Source organism: Vipera berus, assembly GCF_964194415.1.
Source record: "Vipera berus genome assembly, chromosome: 2".
Classification (NCBI taxonomy): Eukaryota; Metazoa; Chordata; class Lepidosauria; order Squamata; family Viperidae; genus Vipera; species Vipera berus.
In genome coordinates, this window is record NC_138203.1 from 31,754,111 (window position 1) to 31,777,847 (window position 23,737).

The window sequence follows — 23,737 nt, forward strand, 5'->3', positions numbered from 1 at the left end:
CACTGGCAGTCCTGATATCCTCACCATGGAATTGAGGTCTGAATGAAATATGCTATTGATCTACATACTTATTTCCTAAGAAGTAAGACTAATTGTTTTCAATAGGACTTACTATTGGATGGGATATTTCTTTCAGTCTTACTGGGTAGTATTTTACTAGCACATAAGTCAAAATGCAAAATCAGGGGATTTAAGCAAATTATGAAGAATCTGTTTGGCAATAAGCTCCATTAAAATAGAAATAAAAGATGTGCCCTTCCTTCCTTCCTTCCTTCCTTTCCTTTCCTTCCTTCCTTCCTTCCTTCCTTCCTTCCTTCCTTCCTTCCTTCCTTCCTTCCTTCCTTCCTTTCTTCCTTCCTTCCTTCCTTCTTGAAAGCTTTCAACTATTTAAGCCTGTTTTTCCCACCTTTTGTGTCTTCAAATAGTACTGCTGCTTCTTTTTTCAAAAATATTATTAATTTTAAATTAATGCCTCAGAAAAAGCCTGGTTTTGTAATGGGTACATTTAATTATATAGAACCAATTAAGTAGGAAACGTATGTTTTGAAACCCCAGGGCCAAATCCTTCAAACCCATACAGTATCCGACTGCCAGCAATTGCCCAGGGTCTTCCAGGCAGCCAGTTTTTAAATGCACCAGAGATTGATCTAGGCTGTTTTGACAGTTTTGGAATCTATTTGGACGTTAGGATGCTCTGAGCACAACATGTTTACATGTTTACAAGGCTTTAGACCTCACAATGAACCAGCAGCCATTAGCTGAGTACAAAGCATTGTCAAATCACCAGTGCTTGTCAGCCAGTAATTGATCAGATCTTCCCTCTGAGTTCTGTGTTTAAATGAAAATCCTCCACCCTCTTCACAAAATTAAATAGAAGTAAACAACTAATATATCTCTTGTTTCTGTGTGCATTGTTTTGACAAATTTCTATAGACATAAATTCCTAATGCTAATAAGCTGGTGTTCCTCAACATCTTAAAGTAGTGGACTTTCAGAATTCCTCAGCCAGCATGTGACAGTACCCCTACAGCTGAAGGCAGGTGAACCAAAGATCCCTACCCCACTCCAAGTGAGAATACAGGATGCCCTCTTAAGCACTGGTCTACACTTTATTATTAAATTTATTTGTCACCCATCTCACAGAGTTCAAGGTGACTCTGGGAGGTATTCACTTCCTTGAAATAGCCCTTCTGCATTCATAGTACAACACTATTGCTACAGGAATTGATCAAATTGCACTCAATTGCAAGGTCCCAATTATAACATCATGTGATCAACAGGTTGCTCATCTTGTTACACTTCCTGGATTGTGCCTTTATTTGGAAAGTCTTTGTGTGTTACTAGTTTGGATAGCAAGCAGTTTTTCATTCTAGCTTCATCAGATGGTTTTCTGGGAGATTCCATATGTCAGGATTTTCCAACCTTAACAATTTTAAGATGCATGGACTTCAACTCCAGAAGTCCCCAGCAGCCATGGGTTTTGAAGTCCACATGTCTTGAAGTTGGTACATTATATTAAAGACACAGGTTAAGGGGAGGCTATAGAACAGTGGCTCCCATCCTTTTCTATATCCTGCACCTTTAGTACGCTTCTGATATATTCTAGCACCCCTTATAAAAGTTCAAAATAATGGCAATGAATTATGCATATACACTATAATTTTGAAAACCCAAGTTTTCGTGCCCCCTGGAATATTGTCTCACACCCCCAGGGGGTGCAAGCACCCGTGGTTGGGAACCCCTGCTATAGAAGGAAAAAGGGGCAGAACATTGTACTGCATGTGGTTCCTTTAGATTGCAGGCTGTCAAAGTGGCACATTGGGAGATGGGATTATATGGTCCTAGCCACCATCTTGACTTAAAAAAACTCTTATCCACTCTCAGCAGCTTATTTTTAACTACCCTGCTGGGTCCCCTATCGCTTTATTGTTTGACTTGTTTTTCCTCCACTTCTAATGCTGCTATGACAAAACTCCACTTCAAATAATGGAGACAATACTCATGAAATATGCTGGGGGGGGGGGTTAGGTTCCCTCCTTGACCTTCCTTCAGAATATTTAGCCCTCTGTCTCCAAATAATTTGCAGATAGCTGACCTTAACAGAAATCAAATATCACTATTTGCTTAAAAGGAAGATTAGGCTTTGAAATTAGCATATGTGACAACCATGAATTATAAACATGCATACAGCAGAATGCAATATTATATTCTAATGAATACATGTTTCAGGTGGAAACATTTGATTTTAAAGAGCATCCATGCTTAACAGCTTATTATACGGAGCACATTCTGTAATTGACAAAAGCTGAAAACCTGCACAATTTTTACAGAAGGATAAGATCACATGTGAATACAGTAGTAGAAATGAAGCAGAAATGCCATCTAAATGATCTTTCTGCCTGGTGGAGCTATATCTGTGGAGGAGAATTTATTACAGAGCTAGAATTCATTTCTGGCTCTCCTTCTAAATTGCAGGGCCAAAGACAAATGTCACAGAATGTCCTTGGGTCCTTCGACTTTCAAGAAACCAGTTTAGGGACAATTACAAGGCCTATGACTCTGCTGATATTCTTAGCAACTACTTATTGTCCACCACAGTAATATGGTAAATCTACCTTGCCCCAAGCTAGGTCCTTTTATATGAGCTGGAGTACAACGCCCAAAATTCTAGCCAACATCCTATAATTTGGAATGATATCTGCTGCGGGCATCAAATTTGGAAGACTACTATACAGTATAAACCAAGACAGCAGCAAATTTCTAATAAAAAACAAAAACAAGGAAAACTTTGCAATGAATATAAATGTATCCCATCAGATTAACATGTTCTTTGCCAAAGTAAAAGGGCATGGAAAGGAAGGTGAAACAGTTGGGTGTAGAGCATAGTGTCAGCTAAAAAAACTCCATTCATATTTCAGCTCTTAAAGGAGTTCACTAAGCTCTTAAAATAGTCTTTAAGTCAGGAATGGGCACTAAGATAAATAATTGAAAATGTCCAAGCTTTTGCTGTTTATGTGGATTTTGTTCTTCTGCTGGTGGTGTGCTGCATTATGCTTCTGACAGTTTTAAAGTATATTGTAAACCAATCAGAATTTATTACATTAAGCAAAAAACATAAACACCTGAGTGTAGAAAGAAGGGAGGGAGGGAGGGAGGGAGGGAGGGAGGGAAGGAAGGAAGGAAGGAAGGAAGGAAGGAAGGAAGGAAGGAAGGAAGGAAGGAAGGAAGGAAGGAAGGCTTAACAACATTCAAGAGAAGGGCCAGACTATATCTCTGCAATAAAATCTGAATATATCTGAAATCTAAGATTATATGCTGCACATAGTAACTACCTGTCATCTGATTGAGACTTCTAGAATCCTCTCTTCATACTACTTTTCATATTTTATTACATTATGCTATATTATACTACATTGTACTGTATTACATTATATTATGGTATTTAATGTCCAAGTTGAAAATACTCCTGGGGAACTTTACAGATATCAAAATGATGGATGGATGGATGGATGGATGGATGGATGGATGGATGGATGGATGGATGGATAATACGTACCAAATATGCACAGAAATTTATGAACAAACTCATAATGCTTTGTCCAGAAAAAGGCAGGGAGTGTGTCATACTTTAGCATCTGAACTGATGAAGTGAAGATGCCACGAAGGTTTCCTTGTGGACCGCATTCTACAGATGGTGACCCTTTAAAGAAAGACCTTTCCTTCTCCTGTTATTATAAGACGCATCAAGAGAAGAGCTCACAATATTTATCTCAACAGTCAGTCAGGAACAGACTTTCTGTGTAATCATACTTCATTGTTGAAAATCCTTGCTGTATTGCTCAAAGATCTTTAAAATCCTTTATTATGAAAAAATTGCTATGATTTTTGTTTGCTCTTTCATCTTGTTTTTGACTGAATAATAGAAGTATAGCAAACCTTTGGCTGAAACTTTCTGTAATTATGCTGTCACCCTTCTAAAAAATAAATATGGTCAGCATCTTACCATTTGGGATTGTATCAAAGGATACAATTGCCATGTTTACATTAAGAGAAAACATGGCAATTACACAAGGCAGGGCACTTGGTTTTCAAGATCTTCTCCATCCATTTCTTGTTCTGAAAAACTGCCTTTGAGCGTCAAAAGGATACAAATTCTAGTGTCTCCCAAGGAATACCTAAGTAAAACATGTGCAATGGTAGTCCATCCAAAATAAACCAGGTTTAACAGGTTCAGAGAAGGGTTGAAAAATTTTCATCAACAGTTAAACAACTGGGAAAGCAACATTCTAAACGAAGAATCACAGCAGAAATTACCTAGAACACTTAGGATCAGATTCTGAGATTTTCTGATTTTATTTTAAAAAAATCACAGTGCGGCTCTAATTTTGGGAAATGTAATGTTTCCCATTACTACATATTCTTTACCTGTCTTCATTTCTCAAGAAAAAAAGAGACAGAACCTCAGTTTCTATGGGAAAAATAACAACTATGGAAATACATCCCTTGCTATCTGAGCCATTTTAAGAAGAATTGTTATTCCTGCAAGCTAACTATGTATCATATTAAACATAAAAGCTTGTCTTATATTACTGATAAGTGTTTACTTTCTTCATCTTGCAGGAATGTTGGTGCCCTCAGATGTTCTTTACCTCAATACATTGCCAGTGGCCATATTGTGTAGAGCCAACAGGCATTAAAGGTCAAAACATCTAGAGGGCACTAGATATTTATTGCTGCTTTTGTCTATTTTACTTAAACACTAACGTATGTCAGTGAGAACAAAGAGCAGTATTAACTGCATATTTTTAATGTCTTACCTTTAACACAGTCACAGCTGTACCCAAGTCGGCTACATTATGGTCTTTATGCTCCTCAAAAAGCTTATCTTCAGAGGAGATGGGACATTTGCACTGGTAGCAGTATGTATCCAAACGTTCTTGGTCAACTTCTTTCTGTAGAAATTCATATTCTGGTACATTTCTTTGTAGCATTTCAAGATCAAGCAATTCAGCTGCCTTTTCTTCAGCAAACATTCTTGCCTCTCCTTCATTCACAAATTCATAAGTATCACTAATGCCATCTAGGGATTCTTTATCGTCAAAAAGTAGTTCTTCGTGAGCTATTTCTGAAGAGATTTCTTCCTGAAAGATATCATCGTGGGTAACCACTTCATATTTCAAGAGCTCAGCTAGATCTTCTTCGATGTCACTGTCCTCTTCCTCTTTTATTGAGTATAATGGGTAGGTATCAAAATCATGAGAAAAAAGAGAATAGTCAACTTCCTCAAATTGGTTATCAGATTTTACTTCTGCTGCTAACTGATCTGCTGTGTCATTCTGCATTAGATGCTGGGCACTATTTTCTCCAGTTCTGCTCTCAGATTTTTGCACTTCAATGTCCCAGCATGGAATATCTTTGTGATCTAAAACATACGTATCTTGTATTGGAGACTCAACTAAAACATATGTATCTTCTAGTTGACTTTCACCTTGCTTCTCAGCTTGACCTAATCCTTCACGAGATTGTGCAATTATTTGGGCAGTCTTTACAACTACATCTTCATCTTCATCCATTCCATGAACTTCTTTTATTTCAGACTGTTGGCTTTGGATGATTGCATATCCAGCATCATTCTTTGATCCATCTTGCCCAGATGATTCAGTCTGATATACAGTTGCTGCATAATCAAGTATTGGACTGGGCTCCTCATCACTTGTTTCTTCTGGTACCAGCTGACCTGGGTCATCAGATAAGGATTCTTCTTCACTTCTCTGACTACTGTCATCATTGTTGGCTCCTGAGCTATAGAAGTCCCTTCCAAAAGGAATTGCATGTGTTGGCTGACAAATCCTAATTTGTATGTCACTCACAATCTCAGTTACCCCATGTGTAACTGTATCACTCAGACATTCCTCCACTTGGGCACATAGATCAGGATGAATATCTGCAGACTCATTCTTTTTTGCATTTGGTTCATAAGCATCTTCTGTGACTTTTGGTTGGGTTAAAGTTTCCTCTTTAAAAGACTGACCATTTAAAATGTCTTCATTCTTGGATTCTTCCACATTATTTGTAGTGTAATCTTTAAGAATTTCCTCCTCCAGATGCATTTCAATCCCATCATCTGGAATATGATCTCTGATATGAAAAGGCAGATCAATATCCTTCACTTCTTTACATTTGTGGCTACTTTTTTTAGAATCACCCACTGCTTCTTCATAGAAATCTTTACATAAAAATGCCAAGGCAGGTGGCATCTCTAGAAACTCAGAGTCCACTACAGTCATTGGCAAGGTAGCAGTTGGAGACTGAGACAACTCATCTTTCTCAGTATTAAGTAAGACTGCCTTAGTGTTTGCTAAGTTAAACTCATGCTCTATGCTTTTATCATCCCCAGCAGCTTCAATCATTTTAATTTCATTTGCTGTTTTTGAAATGTCTTGATGGGTAGCTGTTGCATTTTGTTTTTCTATCATTCCATTAGAGGCTTCATTCAATTCTCTTTCTAATAAAGACAACTCCAAAATATTCTTTGATTTTGCTGCTGGATATGTCGCTTCCACATATTGTTTATCCATATCATCAAATGGTTTCTCCATGTCCTGAATAGACTTTTCTTTTTCTGTTTGGGTGAAGGATGTATTTTCAATCAAAGTATCCTTTTCAACATAATCAATATTGGCATGATTAAAAATATTATCATTCTTGTTTTCTGGAATAACAGAAACCTCTTTGATTTCTGTGCTTTCCTTAATACCCTTTTCTTTTTCAAGTTCCTTTGATTCATTTGCTGCCATTTCAGGGTTATCTACCTTTAAGTCCTCTGTATATTGTTTATTTGGTTTGTCAACTGAAGGTTCCTTATCAACAACCACATCTCTAGTATCATTACCTGCTTTTGTTTCCAACAATGAAATGGTTTCTACTGCCTCTAGTATAAGCTTTTTTCTATCAACAGAGGAAATGAGAGGAACATTAGTTTTCACAACTTCACAACTTTCAGAAATATTAACCATGTCTTTTCTTAGATCAAGATTAGGAGCTGGTATGGCTTCTTCTCTCAATTTCTCTTGATCTTTGAATTCCTTCTCTTTACTCAAATAGTGTTCAGACACTTTCAAAGTATCCTCCATGGTAGGCAAATGTTTTGTTTCTTCTGCTTTTGAAAGATGTTCTGTACTAATGATTCCATCTACCTGGGGTTCTGATTCAAAATGTGTTGGAGAAAGCTCCGTTTTCTTCTCTGCCACTGCATTTTTCTCAGGAAGGACAGTTGAACCATTTATTGAATCAGCATCCCCAAAAAGAGCTTGAGTATCTAAATTCTCTTTTTCTGAGATATGGGGGGAAAACGTTTCTATTGTCTTAGCCTCAGAAAGAAGGAATGCAGCAATGTACATGGGTTCTTCTGGCATCTCCTTTGTTATTACAGTTGTACAAGGCTGCTTTTCTTGTTTCCTTTCTGGATCCAATGTAGCAGAGTTGGATGGGCTCAACAACGACGTTAAGACTAAAGATGGATATGCATTCTCTTCTAGCTCTTTCACTTTCTTACTGGAAAGAGATGAAATGATTTGTTCTTGTTCAGAAGTCTGATTTTGTCCCTCAAGTGAATAGAGTTCTGATTGTTTTGAATAAGATAAATCTAACTGTTTTGTATCCAGGGATGCAGTGAATGATGGATACATGTCAGGTTTCATTTCATTTTCTGACAAAACAGATAGTTTAAGTTCTATTTGAGCAGCTTCAGACCATGTTATCTGCATTTCTTGTTTTTCTGCATCATCCATCAACTGTGATAATACAGGAACATCAGAATCTACTTTTCCAGTTTTAGGCAGATGATCCTCTTGTTCTTGGGGATTCATATCAGCCAAATGAGATGAACCTTGAACAGTTGCAGAACAGTAAAGCTGAATTTCTTCCACCTTAGATTCTTTTACTGATTGCAACAAATTGTCATCTTTTAATGGAGCATCCTGGTCTTTTGAACATTTAGTCTGAGAAATTCTTGGTTTTTGGTCTTCTTTTTCTTCCTGGTAATATAATATTTCTTGAGGTATGGTGGAAGATGAATATAAAAGAGTTTCTTGCTTGAGTTTTTCTTCAGTGGAATTCAATAAAGTGAGACTTTCCTGCTCTGCTTGCAATGCCACTGGACTATATAGTTTGCTATCCTGGCTCTTGGTTTCAGAATGTGGAGTAACAAGCAAATGAGACTGGGTATCCTCCATATTTGCTTTCCTAGCAACCACATCCATTGGTTCTTCACTGAAAATTGAATGAGATTGCACTTGTTTCTCTTTTTCAGAAGCAGCGCAAGATGAAATATGTTCAACAAAAACATGTTCTGCAGACAATGCTGCAGAAACAGGAGACTGTTCGTTTATTTCCTCATATGTAGCTTCAGATCTGGATTCCTCGGACACAGTTTTTGATGAATGCAGCGGTTCTTGGCTGACCTCCTCTATAGAGGAATTTGTAAGGAATGGTAAATCTGACAATATATCTTGAGACTCAGGAAAAGGAAAATTATTTTTCCCAATCTCAATTTTGTTAATACATTCTGAAGAAATAGAATTTGATTGCTGTGAGGCTGGTAGTGAACTTACTCCGGCCCTCATAAGTATTGCCTGGGGCTTTATTTTATCAGGGACAAATGATAAAATTAATGGTGGTGATTCAGATGCCTCATTTAATGTGTTAGACAAATCATTTTGATTTCCCTGTGTTTCTGAAGCAGAACCTTTTAATTTGGATGTTGGAATTATGGGTGCACTACATTCAGTTTCTTCCCTCTCTTTTTTAGTTGATATTGGCCGCTCATCTTCTGATTCTGATGTCACAAATATAGGCATTTGAAGGTCTTCTCCTTCTGTGCTTGAAATGGGAAAGGATGCATCTAAATGTTTTCCCAATTCAGACATGAAGTGTATCTCATTTGTGGAAGAAGTCTCCAGCTGTGCAGTTATAGGTTCAACAGCATATTTTGCCAGGTGCTTTGATTCTGGACCAGCAGTGCCATAGTGCTCTGCATCAAACTTATTGAGTTGCATGCTTAAAAATTCAGAATCTTTGGCTGCAGTTCCTGAAATACCTTGATTTTCTTGCAAATCCGTTGAATAAACTGACTGAGATAAAGCCTGCCTAGTTGTGGGCAAAGGAGGCTGGATCCTATTTATTTCCTTTTCCTTTCCTATCTGCACTGTATCCACTTCTATGGGTAGAAGTGTTTGTGATAAACGCTGAAGAGTTTGCTGCTGAGCAGCATCTGTCTGTGATGGCTCAAAACCAGGATATAATGAATCAAGTTGCAATGGCTTAATGATAGGTTTATCAGGTTGCATAATTTCCTTATGCATTTCATTGACAGAATGCAAAGCAGTTTTTCCTTCCAGCTGGGATGAAACAGTAGAATTCTGCTGTATAAAATGCTGTCTTGATTCAGATTCCAATGATTGTTTCAATTGATCTTCACTTATTTCACAAGAGTATTTATCTTGTTTCTCAAAATCTGATTGTGCTTTTATAGTGGATTGCAGCTGATTTTCTAAATTCAATTCTTGCATTAGAACAGGTGCTTCACCTGGGTACTGTGCAGATACAGTTGGGAAAAGTTGCCCTGTTTTTGTACCTATGCCAATTTCTGGCTCCCTTGATTTAGATACTAATTCTTTTGCTAGAACCTCTGTGGATGACAAGGACAGATTTTCTTCTTTTGTTGTTTCAGCATTTTGGAAAGACCCAATAGAAAAATGTGATTCTCCTATCATGGGAGTTAATTCAGTGGAATCAGACCGATTGCTTTGTTTTTTCATTTGCTGAGGCAGGCAGAATATATTAGAGTTTGGCTGTTCAAACAATGATGCAGTAGTCTTTAATGAGGGTGGCTGTGTTCCATGCATTTCCACATTGGCAATGAGAAAAGATGAAGTAGATAGCAACTGTTCTGATGAGCTGAGTGGTTCAATAACTTTGTCACTCAGAATTGATATCTCTTCAGATCCATGTGGTGCCTTTATGGATTTGGCGATAACAAGATGTTCTGGTTCTGAGTGTGCTGGTATTATAGAATGTTGTTGAGCCATTTCCTCCTGTATGTTTGGAACTAAGAGTGTGGAATCTGGACACAAAAATTCTGCAAGTTGAGTCTCTGTTTTATCTCTTACATATTTTCCTTCTGAGATAATGGTCAGAGATGGCCGAGTCTGAGCAGCTTGCCTTGGCAAGTCAGATTTTAATTTTTCTTCTTTTGTGGCTTCTTCTTTAACCATAGTATAAGAATACTCTGAAAGTCCAGTGGGTTCTTCAATAGTATTACAGATTTCCTGTGTTGTGGAAGCTACATCAGGTGCAAGCTCAGCTTCTTCACATTCTGATTTGTGGGCCAAGGGAAGATAGCCTGACTTTCTTTGGAATTGATCCTCCACCTTTCTTTTGTTTGAAGAGTCCTCTGACAACTGTTCTATTTCTTGCTTTTCTCCTTCTCTGATAGAATATAGAAATCTTGCCTTTTCAGGGATGGCTTCTTTGGTTTCAGTTAAATAAAGAGAGTCTGTTTGCTTTTCCATTTCTCCAACAGAATGCTCTAAGGGTTTACCCCTGACTTCCATTTCTGAAGGAACTGTAGATTCCATAGCTTGATTTCTAATTTCAGCTAAATCACACACTTCAGGTTCATCATGTATAGCTGCTAAATCAAATGTGAGTTCAGATTCATGAACTTTGGATTTGTGTTCTGATTTTCTTTCAAAAGGTGTAGTTAATTTATTCTGTAACTGTTCCTTTTCTTTATATTCCTCTGCCAGCTGTTCTTTTTCTTCATTTTCTGCTTCTTTGACAGAAGATGGTAATTTTGACTTTTCAGGGATGACACTTAAAGAAACCTCTGCTCCAAAAGAATATTCTAAGGGCGCACCTTTGACTTCCATTTGAGGGGGAATTGTGGATTCCATAGTTTGGTTTCTAATGTCAGTTAAGTCAGATACTTTAGATTCACCATGCCTTGCTGCTAAATGAGATGCAAGTTCAATTTCATGAGCTTCAGACTTGTGGTCTTGACAGCCAAACAAAGGTAGCTGGTCTGATTTTGTTTCAAAAGGTGTGGTTAATTTGCCCTGTAACCTTTCTTTTTCTGAATATTGTCCTGCCAGCTGTTCTTCTTCTTGCTTTTCTCCTTCTTTAACAGAAGATGGTAATCTTGCCTTTTCAGAGATGGCATGTTTGGTTTCAGTTGAATAAGGAGAAACTTCTTGCTTCTTGGCTTCTTCAGCAGAATGTTCCAAGGGCACAACTTCAACTTCCATTTGTGAAGAAATTTTGAATTCTGTAGCTTGATTTCTAATTTCAAATATGTCAGGCTCACCGCATATAGCTGCTAAATCAGATATAGGTTCAGTTTCGTGATCTTCGGATTTATGGTCTTGATAACTAAACAAAGGTAGCTGGTCTGACTTTGTTTCAAAAGGTGTAGTTAATTTGCCCTGTAACCTTTCTTTTTCTGAATATTGCCCTGCCAGCTGTCCTTCTTCTTGCTTTTCTCTTTCTTTAACAGAAAATGGTAATCTTGCCTTTTCATCTTTGGTTTCAATTGAATAATGAGTAATTGCTTCCTTCTCTGCTTCTTCAACTGAACGCTCTAAGGGTGGACCACTGACTTCCATTTCTGAAGGAATTGCAGAATCCATAGCTTGATTTCTAACTTCAGCTAAATCAGATGTTTCAGATTCACCATGCCTTGCTGCTAAATGAGATGCAGGCTCAGTTTCATGAGCTTCAAACTTGTGGTCTTGACAACCAAACAAAGGTAGCAGGTCTGATTTTGTTTCAAAAGGTGTAGTTATTTTGTCCTCTAACTGCTCTTTTTCTGAATATTGCCCTGCCAGCTGTTCTTCTTCTTGCTTTTCTCCTTCTTTAACAGAAAATGGTAATCTTGCCTTTTCATCTTTGGTTTCAATTGAATAATGAGTAATTGCTTCCTTCTCTGCTTCTTCAACTGAATGCTCTAAGGGTGGACCACTGACTTCCATTTCTGAAGGAATTGCAGAATCCATAGCTTGATTTCTAACTTCAGCTAAATCAGATGTTTCAGATTCACCATGCCTTGCTGCTAAATGAGATGCAGGCTCAGTTTCATGAGCTTCAGACTTGTGGTCTTGACAACCAAACAAAGGTAGCAGGTCTGATTTTGTTTCAAAAGGTGTAGTTATTTTGTCCTCTAACTGCTCTTTTTCTGAATATTGCCCTGCCAGTTGTTCTTCTTCTTGCTTTTCTCCTTCTTTAACAGAAGATAGTAATCTTGCCTTTTCAGGGATGGTGTCTTTGGTTTCAGTTGAATAAAGAGGAACCTCTTGTTTCTCTGTTTCTTCAACTGAAAACTCCAAGGCTGTACCACTGACTTCCATTCCTGAAGGAATTGTGGAGTCCATAGTTTGATTTCTAATTTCAGCTAAATCGGTCACTTCAGGTTCAGCATTCATAACTGCTAAATCTGATGCAGATTCAGTTTCTTGAGCTTCTGACTCCTGAACCAAAGACAAGGATGGCTGGTCTGGTTTTGTTTGTAAAAGCACAGTAAATTGTTCCTGCATTCTTTCTTTGTCTGAAGATTTCTCTGATAACTGTTCTTTTTCTTGCTTTTCTGTTTTTCTGACCAATGAGGGTAATTCTTCCTTCTCGAGGTTAGTATCTGGAGTTTCAGTTGAATGAAGAGAAACCTCTTGATTGTCTTCTTCAACAGACTGCCCTAAGGATGTGCCTTTGACCTCCAGTCTTGAAGAAATTGTAGATTCCATAAATTGAGTTCTAACTTCAGTTAAGTTACAACTTACAGGTTCACAGTGAGTAACTACAATATTATGAGGGTGCTGTACATGTTGAATCGAAGTTTCTGATAACATTCTTCCCACTGAGTCAGACTGATTTTCTGTTTCTGTTTCAACATAAGGAAGTAGTTCAACAGGAACTGGGGAACAAGGCTGAGTTACTTGATTCTCTGACGGAGACCTCACTTCTTTTAATAAATCAGAAAATTCCAAGGTCATTGGTATATGATCCTGAATTTCCTTTTTTTCACCAACAAAGTTAAATGATTCTTCCAGTGCAGTATTTGAAGAAAGAGACTGTTTTTCTTCTTTTCCCATTTTGTCAGACTCAGCTGGTTGAATCAGTACTGGAAGTGAGGTATGAATTTCAGGTGAATATTGTTTGGTGGCTGACTTCTTTGCTTTATCACTAAGGTGTGCTGAATTTTTTGGTAGCTTTTCTGAAGGCTTTTGTGTTTTAGGGAGAAAAAAATGTTGTGGTTTCCTTTCCTCTTTACTGTAAAGTGCAGACTTTGAACTTTTTGTCTCTACATGTCTGAGATTATAACTCAGAACTTCCTTCTTGTTATTCTTCTCTGCCGTGTTTTGTTCAATGTGTCTTAAAGATACAGATATGCCTTGTCTGGAGAAGATTTTGGGTGGTTCTCTTGGCTTCCTGATCACCTCTGAGGGTGGAGGCATATCTTTATTGTTTATCCTTCGGAAAACCTTTTTATGTCTCTCTTCCAATACAGCAGTGATTTGAAGAATCCTGGCTCTTACTGTTCCTTTGAGGGGCAGCTCCCCTTTTTTCATCAGAGTATTTTCTTTCTCCTCTGACCCAGAGGTCACTACTTCCTGTGTGATTTGAACCAAATAGTCTTTAATCTTAGAAGGTTGTACTTGAGCAGGCCATGCTTGTGGATCAGATGGGTCAAATTCTCTTTCTTCAGCTTTTTTCAGCAGTGACATCTGAGGAAAATCACATTCTTGGCTGTCTGGTTCTTTCTTCTCATTTAACATTTGATGGCTTGTATTGCTCGGTTTTTCATGCATAGTCTTTCTCCCTTCCTTCCTTCCTGGAGAATAATCTGTGTATGAGTTTTCCATACTGTATACCCCAGATGTAATGCTGGCTTCTGAGGCATGGGATGTGGAACATCTACTTGAATTGGTCTCCCATGTTAAGCTACTTTCTTCACTTTGAACAGCCTCCATAGCATCAGACAACTTGGTTTTCATCTCTTCATTCTGGCTATGTTTTTTAAAACTGCTAAAGAAACAAATAGTAATAAACTATAACATTCTTTAATAAAAACAAGAATAACTAAATAATAAAATATATAAATATTACTTTTCAAAGTCTTAAATCTGTTTCATAAGACAGTACTGGGACTGATAATCTTCCTTGCCATAAGAATGCATTGTTGGATTACTGTTACATGATAATCGAAAATAATTTAAGACAAGAGAAAAAGTTTTCCTTATAATCTAAAATGGATTATGAATTTGTATATGTGTAAGAGAGAGGGGGGGATATGTTATGCTCTGTGTGCCAGGTTTCAGCAATAAGTTTCAGCCTCTTGACTTTACACAGCTTACCTTGACTGCTAAGCAAAGAAATGTCTTAAACTCATAGTGTAGTGTGTGGTTAGATAAGAATTTATTTGCCAGAATTGAAGAAACTGCATTGAGCAGATGATTGGCCTCTGTCAGTGAAAGGATGCAATTTCTTTCTTACACCCAAAACAGTATGAATTTATTGCTCCTTCTTCCAACCTTTCCCTGTGTTTCATAGCTGAGTGGTTGAAGCTAAGAGGTTGTAGGTTATTGACAAAATTAATAACTTTGTCCTGAGAACAGCTGATTCTTTTCTCACCACTCATGAAGGCCATGCTTTAAATAATATCTGTTATAGAAATGTGTGAAAATGTTTCAAATTTGAAATATTTTGAGCTAATACTTTCATTAAGGTCAGAAACCTGTTGAACATTTCCAATGAACTAAGAATAGATGTTTCAAGCTCTAAGAAGCTAATTTGGGCTCTGAATGGATTATTTTTTTTTTAATTGAAAAGTTTTAAAAATACAGTTTTCCTTTAAAAAACCCCCTTCCCCCTCCCTCCTCCCCTCCCTACCTCCCCCCTTCCCCCCCCTCCCCCCCTCCCTCCTCCCCCCCCACCTCCCCCTAACCCCCCTCCCCCCCCCGGACTTCCCAGAGCTAAATACAAGGTATATATATATAAAAAAGCAATCATAAACAACCATATACTAACAACTATAAATTCTAAAATCCATCACTCTCTAACTTATATAGGATCAAACAAAACTTAGCATTATTAAATATATATAGAAGACAAAATAAAAAAAGAAAAAAGAAAACGAAAGAAGACTTATTCAAATGCTAGATAAAACTTCTTGACCCTATACTTATTCTGGATAAACTCAATCCATTTTCTCCATTCCATAATATAATGTTCTTGCGAGTAATCTTTCAAATAGGCCGAAATCTTCGCCATCTCTGCCAAGTCGGAAACCTTTAAAATCCACTCTTGTATAGTCGGCAGTTCCTCTTTCTTCCAATATTGACCTATCAAAAGTCTTGCTGCCGTAACTAAATTCAACATCAACTTAGAGTCCACAACTGTAGCGTCAACAATTATTCCCAACAAAAAAAATTGCGGACAAAACTTTATCCTCCGTTTAAAAATCTTCTGCATATTCCACCAGACTTTTATCCAAAAAGCCTTGAACTTTTTACATGTCCACCATATGTGAAAATATGTTGCCTCTTCATCACCACACCTCCAACATTTAGGCTGATAATTCGGATACATACTTGCAAGCTTTTTAGGATCTAGATGCCATCTATAAAACATTTTGTAAAAGTTCTCTCTTAAACTTTGAGCTTGAGTGAATTTTACATTCCTCACCCAGATCTTTTCCCACGTGTCCATTGTAATAACTTCCTGAATGTTTTGGGCCCATTTTATCATACAATCCTTAACAAGCTCTGTTTCTGAATCGATCTCTATCAATGCAAGATATATCCGTTTAATATGTGCTGGTCCTTGATTTCTAATTTGCTTTATCAAATTTTCATCAGTCGTTGCAAATCCATTTTTTTGATCTTCTTTCCACCTGGCCTGTAACTGAATATATTGAAACCAAGTCTGAACAACCTTCTCTTCTCGCAAGAAACTATATGATTTCAAGCACCAAATATTCCTTTCCAAACTTAAAATTTCCTTGTAAGTAGTCTCATCATGTTTGAAACCAGCATGTATATTTTCTATTAAACAACCACTCCATTTTTCTTATTCTCTGCAGAAGCAACAAATTGCGTACCCAGCCTCGAGTTCAATAAATACTTTTGATCCAAAACTCTAATATGCGTTTCTTGCAGGCATATAACATCTATCTTAAATTGTTTTAAATATTGAAAAACTTTCTTCCTCTTCTGCGGTGAGTTTAGTCCATTAACATTCCAGGTTAAAAATTTAGTTGCCATGTATATCCTCGAGAAGCTCTTGGACCACAGCTTTGATAGGACTGGTTACTTTAGGCCGTGCTCCTCCCACAGCTTGGCTATGAATGCGATGTGAAGAATCTGAAGACTTTTGCTGATCTTGTTCTTTTATTTTCTTTGCTCGTTTTAAAGCAGCACGCGTCACTCTTTGCTCTCTAGGATCATCCAAAGAGATTGTAGCTTGATCTCCTCCAGCACCATTTTCCTCTGTTTCCTCCTCTTGTTGTTCTTCTTCTCCAGATCCCTTTCCAGCTTCCAGGAGCGTTAATGAGGTTGCTTTTAAGACATTATTGTAGAAATCACGTGCTTGTTTCACAGTAGTCAGCCTATACCTTTTACCTTCATACATCACCATCAGCCCCTCTGGAATCTCCCATCTGAACCTTATATCTCTTTGCTTGAGCTCTTGCACAAGAAATGTATAGTCCTTTCTTCCCCTTAAAATCCTTGGAGGAATTTCTTTTAAAACCAAGACTTCTTGTTCAGCAATCACAACCTTAGCATCATAGGCAGCTTGTATAACTTGATCTCTAATTTCTCTTTTTGCAAAATAAACCACCACATCTCTAGGCAACTTTCTCTGTCTGGCAATCCATGAATTCACCCGAAACACTTTATCCATAGCTGCTCTTATTTCAGATGCTGGCTGGTTCAATACCCCTTCGAGAGCCTCAGAGATCAGCTGCTTTAAATCTTCTTTAACATTCTCTTTTAAGCCTCTAATTCTGACAGCAAACTGCATCTGGTAATATTGGGCATGGCTTAACTCCCTTTCCAACTTGCCTCTTTCAATTTCATTCTCCCGTGCTTTTACTTCTAGTATAGCATTCCTTTGAGCCAAATCATCCACTTTTTCATCTAAATCTTCCACACATTCCGCCACTTTATGCACTGAAGTCAAAATGTCTACCTTCATCACGCTGTACTTCTGTTCCATCCTCTCTTCCATTCTTTCCTCAAATTTCTCCAATTTCTCCTCCATCTGTGCAAATTTATCAGCAATTGATTGATTAATTGATTCCAAAAGTACCTGGGCATGTTTATCCAAGGCATCTCGCAAATCCTTCGATGTCAGCACTTCAGGAGGGTGCAATGCCTGTAGTGATGATTGTTGCACCGGCGAGGATCCTCCACTCCGAAGAGTTTTAGAGGGAGGTTTAGCCGCCATCTTTTAATCCTCAATTATGACGCACTTTCAATTAAAGTTTAAAAAGTCCAACAAGTTAGAGAGTACAGTAAAATAGTCCTCTTCACCTTTTCCTCTTGTACCGCTCTGCCTGCTCCTTTAAATCATAGTCCTTTCTTCAGGCAGGGCTGGTTCGCAGACGCCTGGCTCTGCTCCAGGAAGTTCGGAGCAGAGACGACGGCCAGCTGGGAGCAACCCAGGCTTCGGGGGAGTTCGATCCTTCAGCCGCCCAAGCTCAAAGCTCAGGCGGCCTCGGAGAACTCTACCCCTACCTGGGGCCTCACCCCCTCCTCTTCTCCCGAGGAGGGGGCTTCAATTTCGCCCGAACAGCTGATCGGCGCTGTTTCGGGCAAAAAAAACAAACAGCTGAGCCGCGGGCAGCCAGGGGAGGCTGTCTTCAGCGCCGCGCCGCCAGCGGAAGTCACCTGAATGGATTATTTTGAACTCAGAAGTCTGAATCCAAAATCTTTTGAAGGGTTTAATATGCTGTAACTTTTGATCCTGCTTGCTTAGTTCAAAGAAAAGTACTTAAAGCTATATGAAATACCAAAACGTATTCCTGGTTCCAGATATCTTTCTCATATTTTCATGAGCCTTGGTGAGTTAAAAAATATCACTAATTATTATTAGTAATATCTAGTATTATTAAGGAGTCTGATGTAACATAGAACCAATCAATGTTACTTGAATCTCAGTGATCCTGAATATTCCTATTCGAAGGAATAACATTTATAAAAAACCATAAAACTATTTTCAAAATATTTTTTTTACCAAGACTATGTAAAATGGGCACTTTGTCTGTGAAAAATAAGGTCATTAGCTTAAGTAATTCTAGATCAAAACTCATTTCTGGTGTTTCCATAAAGGAGTATAAAAGGCATTACAGTTCCCCAGCTCAGTCACATTGCATTGTAAGGTTTATTCTGTTGGGAATCAGCATCTACAAAGGTTTTTTTTTTCTGAAGCTTATATTCCTAACTACAAATGGGTAACTGAACATCAATATACTTTCTTACCCTATGAGTCATGTTCTAGTTTTTTGCAGGAAACATTTATAACCATATTGAACCATAACTGACAACTTAGAATATGATTATGATTATATCAATCAGTCAATCCATAAGACAGTTGTTTCTCCCCTGACAAATAGCTTATTTCAATTTATCTAAAAATCCCTTTTAATATGCAGATTACTCCCCTTAATGTTTATCAAGGTCAAATCCAGGTTAGTATTCTTATTCTGATAGCAATTCATTCAAATGATAGAGCAGACTGCCCCACATTTCACAAATGGACACTATTTAGTGTTCCAGTTCTAATCTTTGTTTGAATCCTTGTAGTTTATGTAAAGCCATAGTTTTTAAAAAATGCTATTCTATTTGTCCATTCATTATTTTAGCAAAAATTGAACTTGAGACTTCACAACTCAAGAAACTGATGCCATCAGATTTTCACCTCAAATCTTTTTATCCTACTACATTAATTTATTTGGGGACTGAGTGAGAGTTCGTTAGAGTTAAACAAGAAAACATCCTCTGTGTGTTTAATGTGGGTACATGTATGTGTGCGATTATGTATGTTCATGGGTGCATTGTAACCAATATAATAGTGAAAAGGAAAAGATACAAATATTTTTTCCAATGTTATAGTGATATTTACAAATGATGTGATCTGAATTAAAAACTAAAGAGTAAACCATATATAAAGTGAAAATGAGAAAAATGCCTGGACTTTATATTTTAGGGAAATTCTAGTATTTCTTTCATTTGTCTTATATAATTTCATAATGAAAATACAGCAGAGATTGACCAGTTGTTGTGACTATTTCTAGATCTGAAAAAAAAATATGATCCAATTCAAGCACACATATTTACTTGTTTGTGAGCCCATAACATTCATTGAGAACTAACAGTCAATGGGTACTTGCACTTGCTGACCAATAGCAAAGCTCTGAAACCCTTTAGTCAATCACTGTCTACATTTGGCTAAGCCTCCTTTTTCCCCTATAAATCAGGCTGCCAAACAAATCCCTCTCTCTCTTCTGAAAAAAGAAAAAAAGATTATATTACAATCCTGTATTCATCATGGAGGCAAGACCTGCCTTCCAAGCATGACTTTTGCTGTCATGCCTTCTATATTTCCTTGATATAATCATACCATCCAGCTACCACATCAAGAAAACAGGATCTGAGAAGTGGGACCAAGCAGGCATTCTCCTCAGTAACAAACCTAACCACCTCATGACATATGATGTAGAAAAATGCTGATGCTTCAGCACCATTGTTCATGATCTGAAATCATAGAACAGCTAAGTATGATCAGTCGAGAGGTTCTGCTTGATGCCCAGTTGGACCTGCACCTCCTATGATGGAAATCATCATAGACAAAACAATTGAAGAAATTGCTTGGAAATCCTCCAATTTGCCAGTTTGGTTTAAAACAAAAAAGAGATGAATTGATACCAGTAATTCATGGTATCTATCAGGAGATACGTAAATATAGGAGTTAATCCTGGTTTGCAGGGAATTATCCAAAAAGTCTTCTCTTACATCAGTATGATTAGCATCTTCCTGTGTACATCCCTGAGGCAGAAACAGATAGCACCAATATATGCCGTATCTGAAAAATAGCATTACATCAAGACATCTTAGGAAATACAGAGATTGAATATATCCTGTGACTCAGTCCTCCTTGAGTCCACTTTAAAGAAAACACTAGGACAATTATCACTGAGGTGCTTGGCTCTGCTATCCTGCTCAGAAGCACCTTCTCCAATAGATTGTTCTTGGTAATTTATATAAAGTGTGTTTATAGATTATTACAAATACACACAACAGGTGTGATTCTCTCCATTCTGGCAGCTTTTTGATATGTTAGCTTTATTTTCACAAAAAGGCCAGGCAAGTTTCCCAGCTCGGTTTGGAGATTTGTACAATTATACTGGGGGTCTGGTTTGGAGTTTCAGATTTATTTTTTAATGAGGAACAGAGGTCAAATATACTAATATTTTTAGTAATTTTTACTAATATGATATATGCAGAAAGATACTGCATCTGGACTCCTGCCTTTTATTTCCACAATAATGAAAGAATTCTGGCTTAATTAGAAGAAATGTTGACTAGGTACAATAATAGCAGCAAATCTTCATACTTTCTAAGATGGTTCTCTCTGTCATACAGATATCCACCCCCATTGCAATCTATCAATTTCAGGCTGTTTTATTGATTCATTTAACTAATTAATTATTATGCAGCTTTTATACCTTTGTACATAACTCAAGGCACCAAATATACCTTCCTTCTCTTTTCCCCACAACTCTGTGAGGTATTTTGGGCTGAGAGAGACTGACTGACCCAAGGTCACCTAGCTGACTTTTATGCCTAAGGTGAACCTAAATTCACAGTTTCCTGTTTTTTAGCCTGAGCCTTAACTACTATATCAAACTGGCTATCCTGGCAGACGTCCTCTTTTTTATTTCGAACGAGCCAAATTTCCCAGCACACAATTATATGGAACTGGCTGTCCTTGACACTCAGGAAGGAGGCAAGCACTTACAAAAGAATAAAGAAAGCAGTTTCTTCAAAATTGGGATTGGATCCGGATCAATGACTGAGATATGTGTTAGGATAGTGAAACCACAGTGCCAGAGAATGTGAGGAGACCAGGGTGCCAGCTTGCCAAATGCCCTATCAATTTCCAACATCATGCTCTAAGTGGCAACCTTCTTTCTCAAATTGAAGCTTTCTTACACAGAGAAAACATCAACAGGTTCATATTTGTAAATTCTGACTCTGGACATCTTCAGATATAGAGTTCCATGTAATCAAAACTTCTATTCAGAATACATAGAAACCAGAGGATGTGCAGTGTAATAACTATCTTCTCTTGCATAATATTTGCAGAGAGAGAATGACAGACATTCTCCCTCTGACAGAGAGAATTCCCGTGCAAGCTCTGCCTTGATGGCCACAATATGTCATAAGCATCAGCATATAAGACCATTGATAAAGTTATTCCTTCATCACCTTCATCACTCCTTCATCACTAATTCTAGCCTGTCTTCCTCCTCCTCCTCCTCCTCCTCCTCCTCCTCCTCCTCCTCCTCCTCCTCCTCCTCTGGTTAACTGGGAAAACAATACAGCTGCCACCATTTTTATTCTTTAAAAATGTCTATGGAATTCATATACAGTTCACTAGAGATCTGCCTTTGCTTTCCAGCTGATCAGCTTGAAAATAAGAAGAATCTGTGCAAGTAGTTTAATGAGTGTCCAGGGAGGTATCAGTGGTATGTTGCATAGCTCTGTTGAATTACTGTTCTGTCCCCTACCACATCTGTACAAAAACTGAATTGTGTCTTACTGCAGTCAGGTTCTTCTATTCCCCCAGGAACAGCTAATGATAGAAAAGGCATTTAGGAATGATCACAAAACAAGTAGGTATTAAACTTAATTTCAGAGGCTCAGAGGAAGTGTTGGTTTTGAAAGCTTCCATTCTGTTTTCCCCAAAATAAAATCCTACTTTCAGCGCTGGGACCGGCTGTACTGGATTTTAAGAATCTTTTAGCAGTCCCAGATTAATAGCATACTATAATGCGTCTTCTGCTCTTATGCCTCTAACTCAATTTTTTCTCAGTCTGCTGATAAATGTCTAGATAGATTTTGTAAAAAGCATTTATTACTATAAGAAGCACACAGCAAACTTGGGTGAGTTCCCAGAAACATCCAACATTTTTAGCAACCAACTCACGTCATTTTCATTAAGCACTGCTTTGCAGAAGCTACACAAACATGCACAGAGAATCCATTTTGCTAATTAAATTATGTATCTAGTGCAGAGCCCAATATTCTTAGTAGACTAATACCAATTAGATATTATGAATTTACTGGCTGCAATTAAAATTATTGTAGCAGTTTTTGTTTAAAAAATTCACAGTAATGGTAAAATTTAAATTCAATCATAATTATATTTTACTCTATTATAACGTCTATACAGATAGAAATTGTAGTGAACTGCTAACATTCTGAATAGCTATATAAAGTTTTGTGCACTTTATAGGTTTCAATTTATGTATTCATGCCTGAAAATAAATGTCATTGAACTTACTGGGATTTATTTCTTTAATAGAATCAGAGAATTTTATTGTTAATGTAAATTATTTCTATAAGAATAATAGTAAATATGGTAAGCCATGATAATTGAGGAGCCTACATTTCTCTTACATTGTTTACCTCCTCAGCAAAAAAATCTGTAGTTTTCTTTCAGTTATTCAAGATGCTACACATTTGATAATTATTTTTTAAAAAGGAGTTTTAATTTCATTGTTTCTCATAAAATTAATTCAATCATTAAATACAATTATTCATTGCCTAATCCTACTTGAAGCCATTCATTCACAAACCAGGAGAACAATGTTTCCTCTAATTATGTTTAAACTAACTCATTTACAGATGCAACTCTTTCTTCCAACTAAATTCCATGGATGGAAGTAATATTTCAGATTGCTTAGAACATTTATCGTACCTTGAGATTAAAGCTATAAAGCTCCCAGAAATATCTTTTTTATGTGACATTGTAACCTTTCAAAGTTTTGAAAGTTCTACAAGATCAGTATACTACTCCAGATTAGTTTACGGACTCCAAACACAAATGGAAACATTCCCTAAAAGATACTGATCCCTTGATTTCAAACTTCTCTCCTATATTTCATTACCCAGAACTTCCTCATAATTTTCACTGAACAAATTCAAATTTTTCTTTTACTCTGCCATTTTACACTTGTACATTTTTCTCCTGTACACACGTATATCTTAGAGTAAATGTGTTTTGAGATACATTGACAACCCAGCTAGGGAGGAGGAGGAGGAAATGCCAAATCCAAGGGGCTCAAGTCAGATCTTTAAATAGAAAAATGCCTTTGGTGCAGATAGAAACACAACCAGCTGCATTTACATTTACCATGAAAATCCCCCTCATTCTTCAGTTTATTTCCACCAAGGCTTAGTGCATTTACATAAAATTCTTTCTCTTTGTCCCGTTTCCCAAAACTTCTCAATCTGGCACCGATGATTTTTATTTTCTTTGAAGAACAATACCTGTTGTTAAATTCTTCACCCTGTGATCCATCCTCTTCCTCCTCATCTTCCACAGAAATATCAAGTGATTCATCACATTCTGAGACGCAGTCCGCCTCCATTTCTCCCCAGGTAGTTCGTCTGCTGTG

General features: G+C 37.4%; 1 protein-coding gene across 1 annotated transcript in view; it reads right to left on the reverse strand.

Annotated features, from left to right (window-relative positions):
- Positions 1-23,737, reverse strand: part of CMYA5 (cardiomyopathy associated 5) — a 69,623-nt gene extending 45,886 nt beyond the window's left edge. The window contains exons 1-3 of the mRNA XM_081316506.1: positions 23,610-23,737; positions 12,285-14,073; positions 4,818-11,918 (exon numbers count right to left, since the gene is read on the reverse strand). Of these exons, the coding sequence (XP_081172632.1) occupies positions 4,818-11,918; positions 12,285-14,073; positions 23,610-23,710 (8,991 nt within the window). The 5' untranslated portion in view covers positions 23,711-23,737. The remainder of the gene's footprint in view (positions 1-4,817; positions 11,919-12,284; positions 14,074-23,609) is intronic.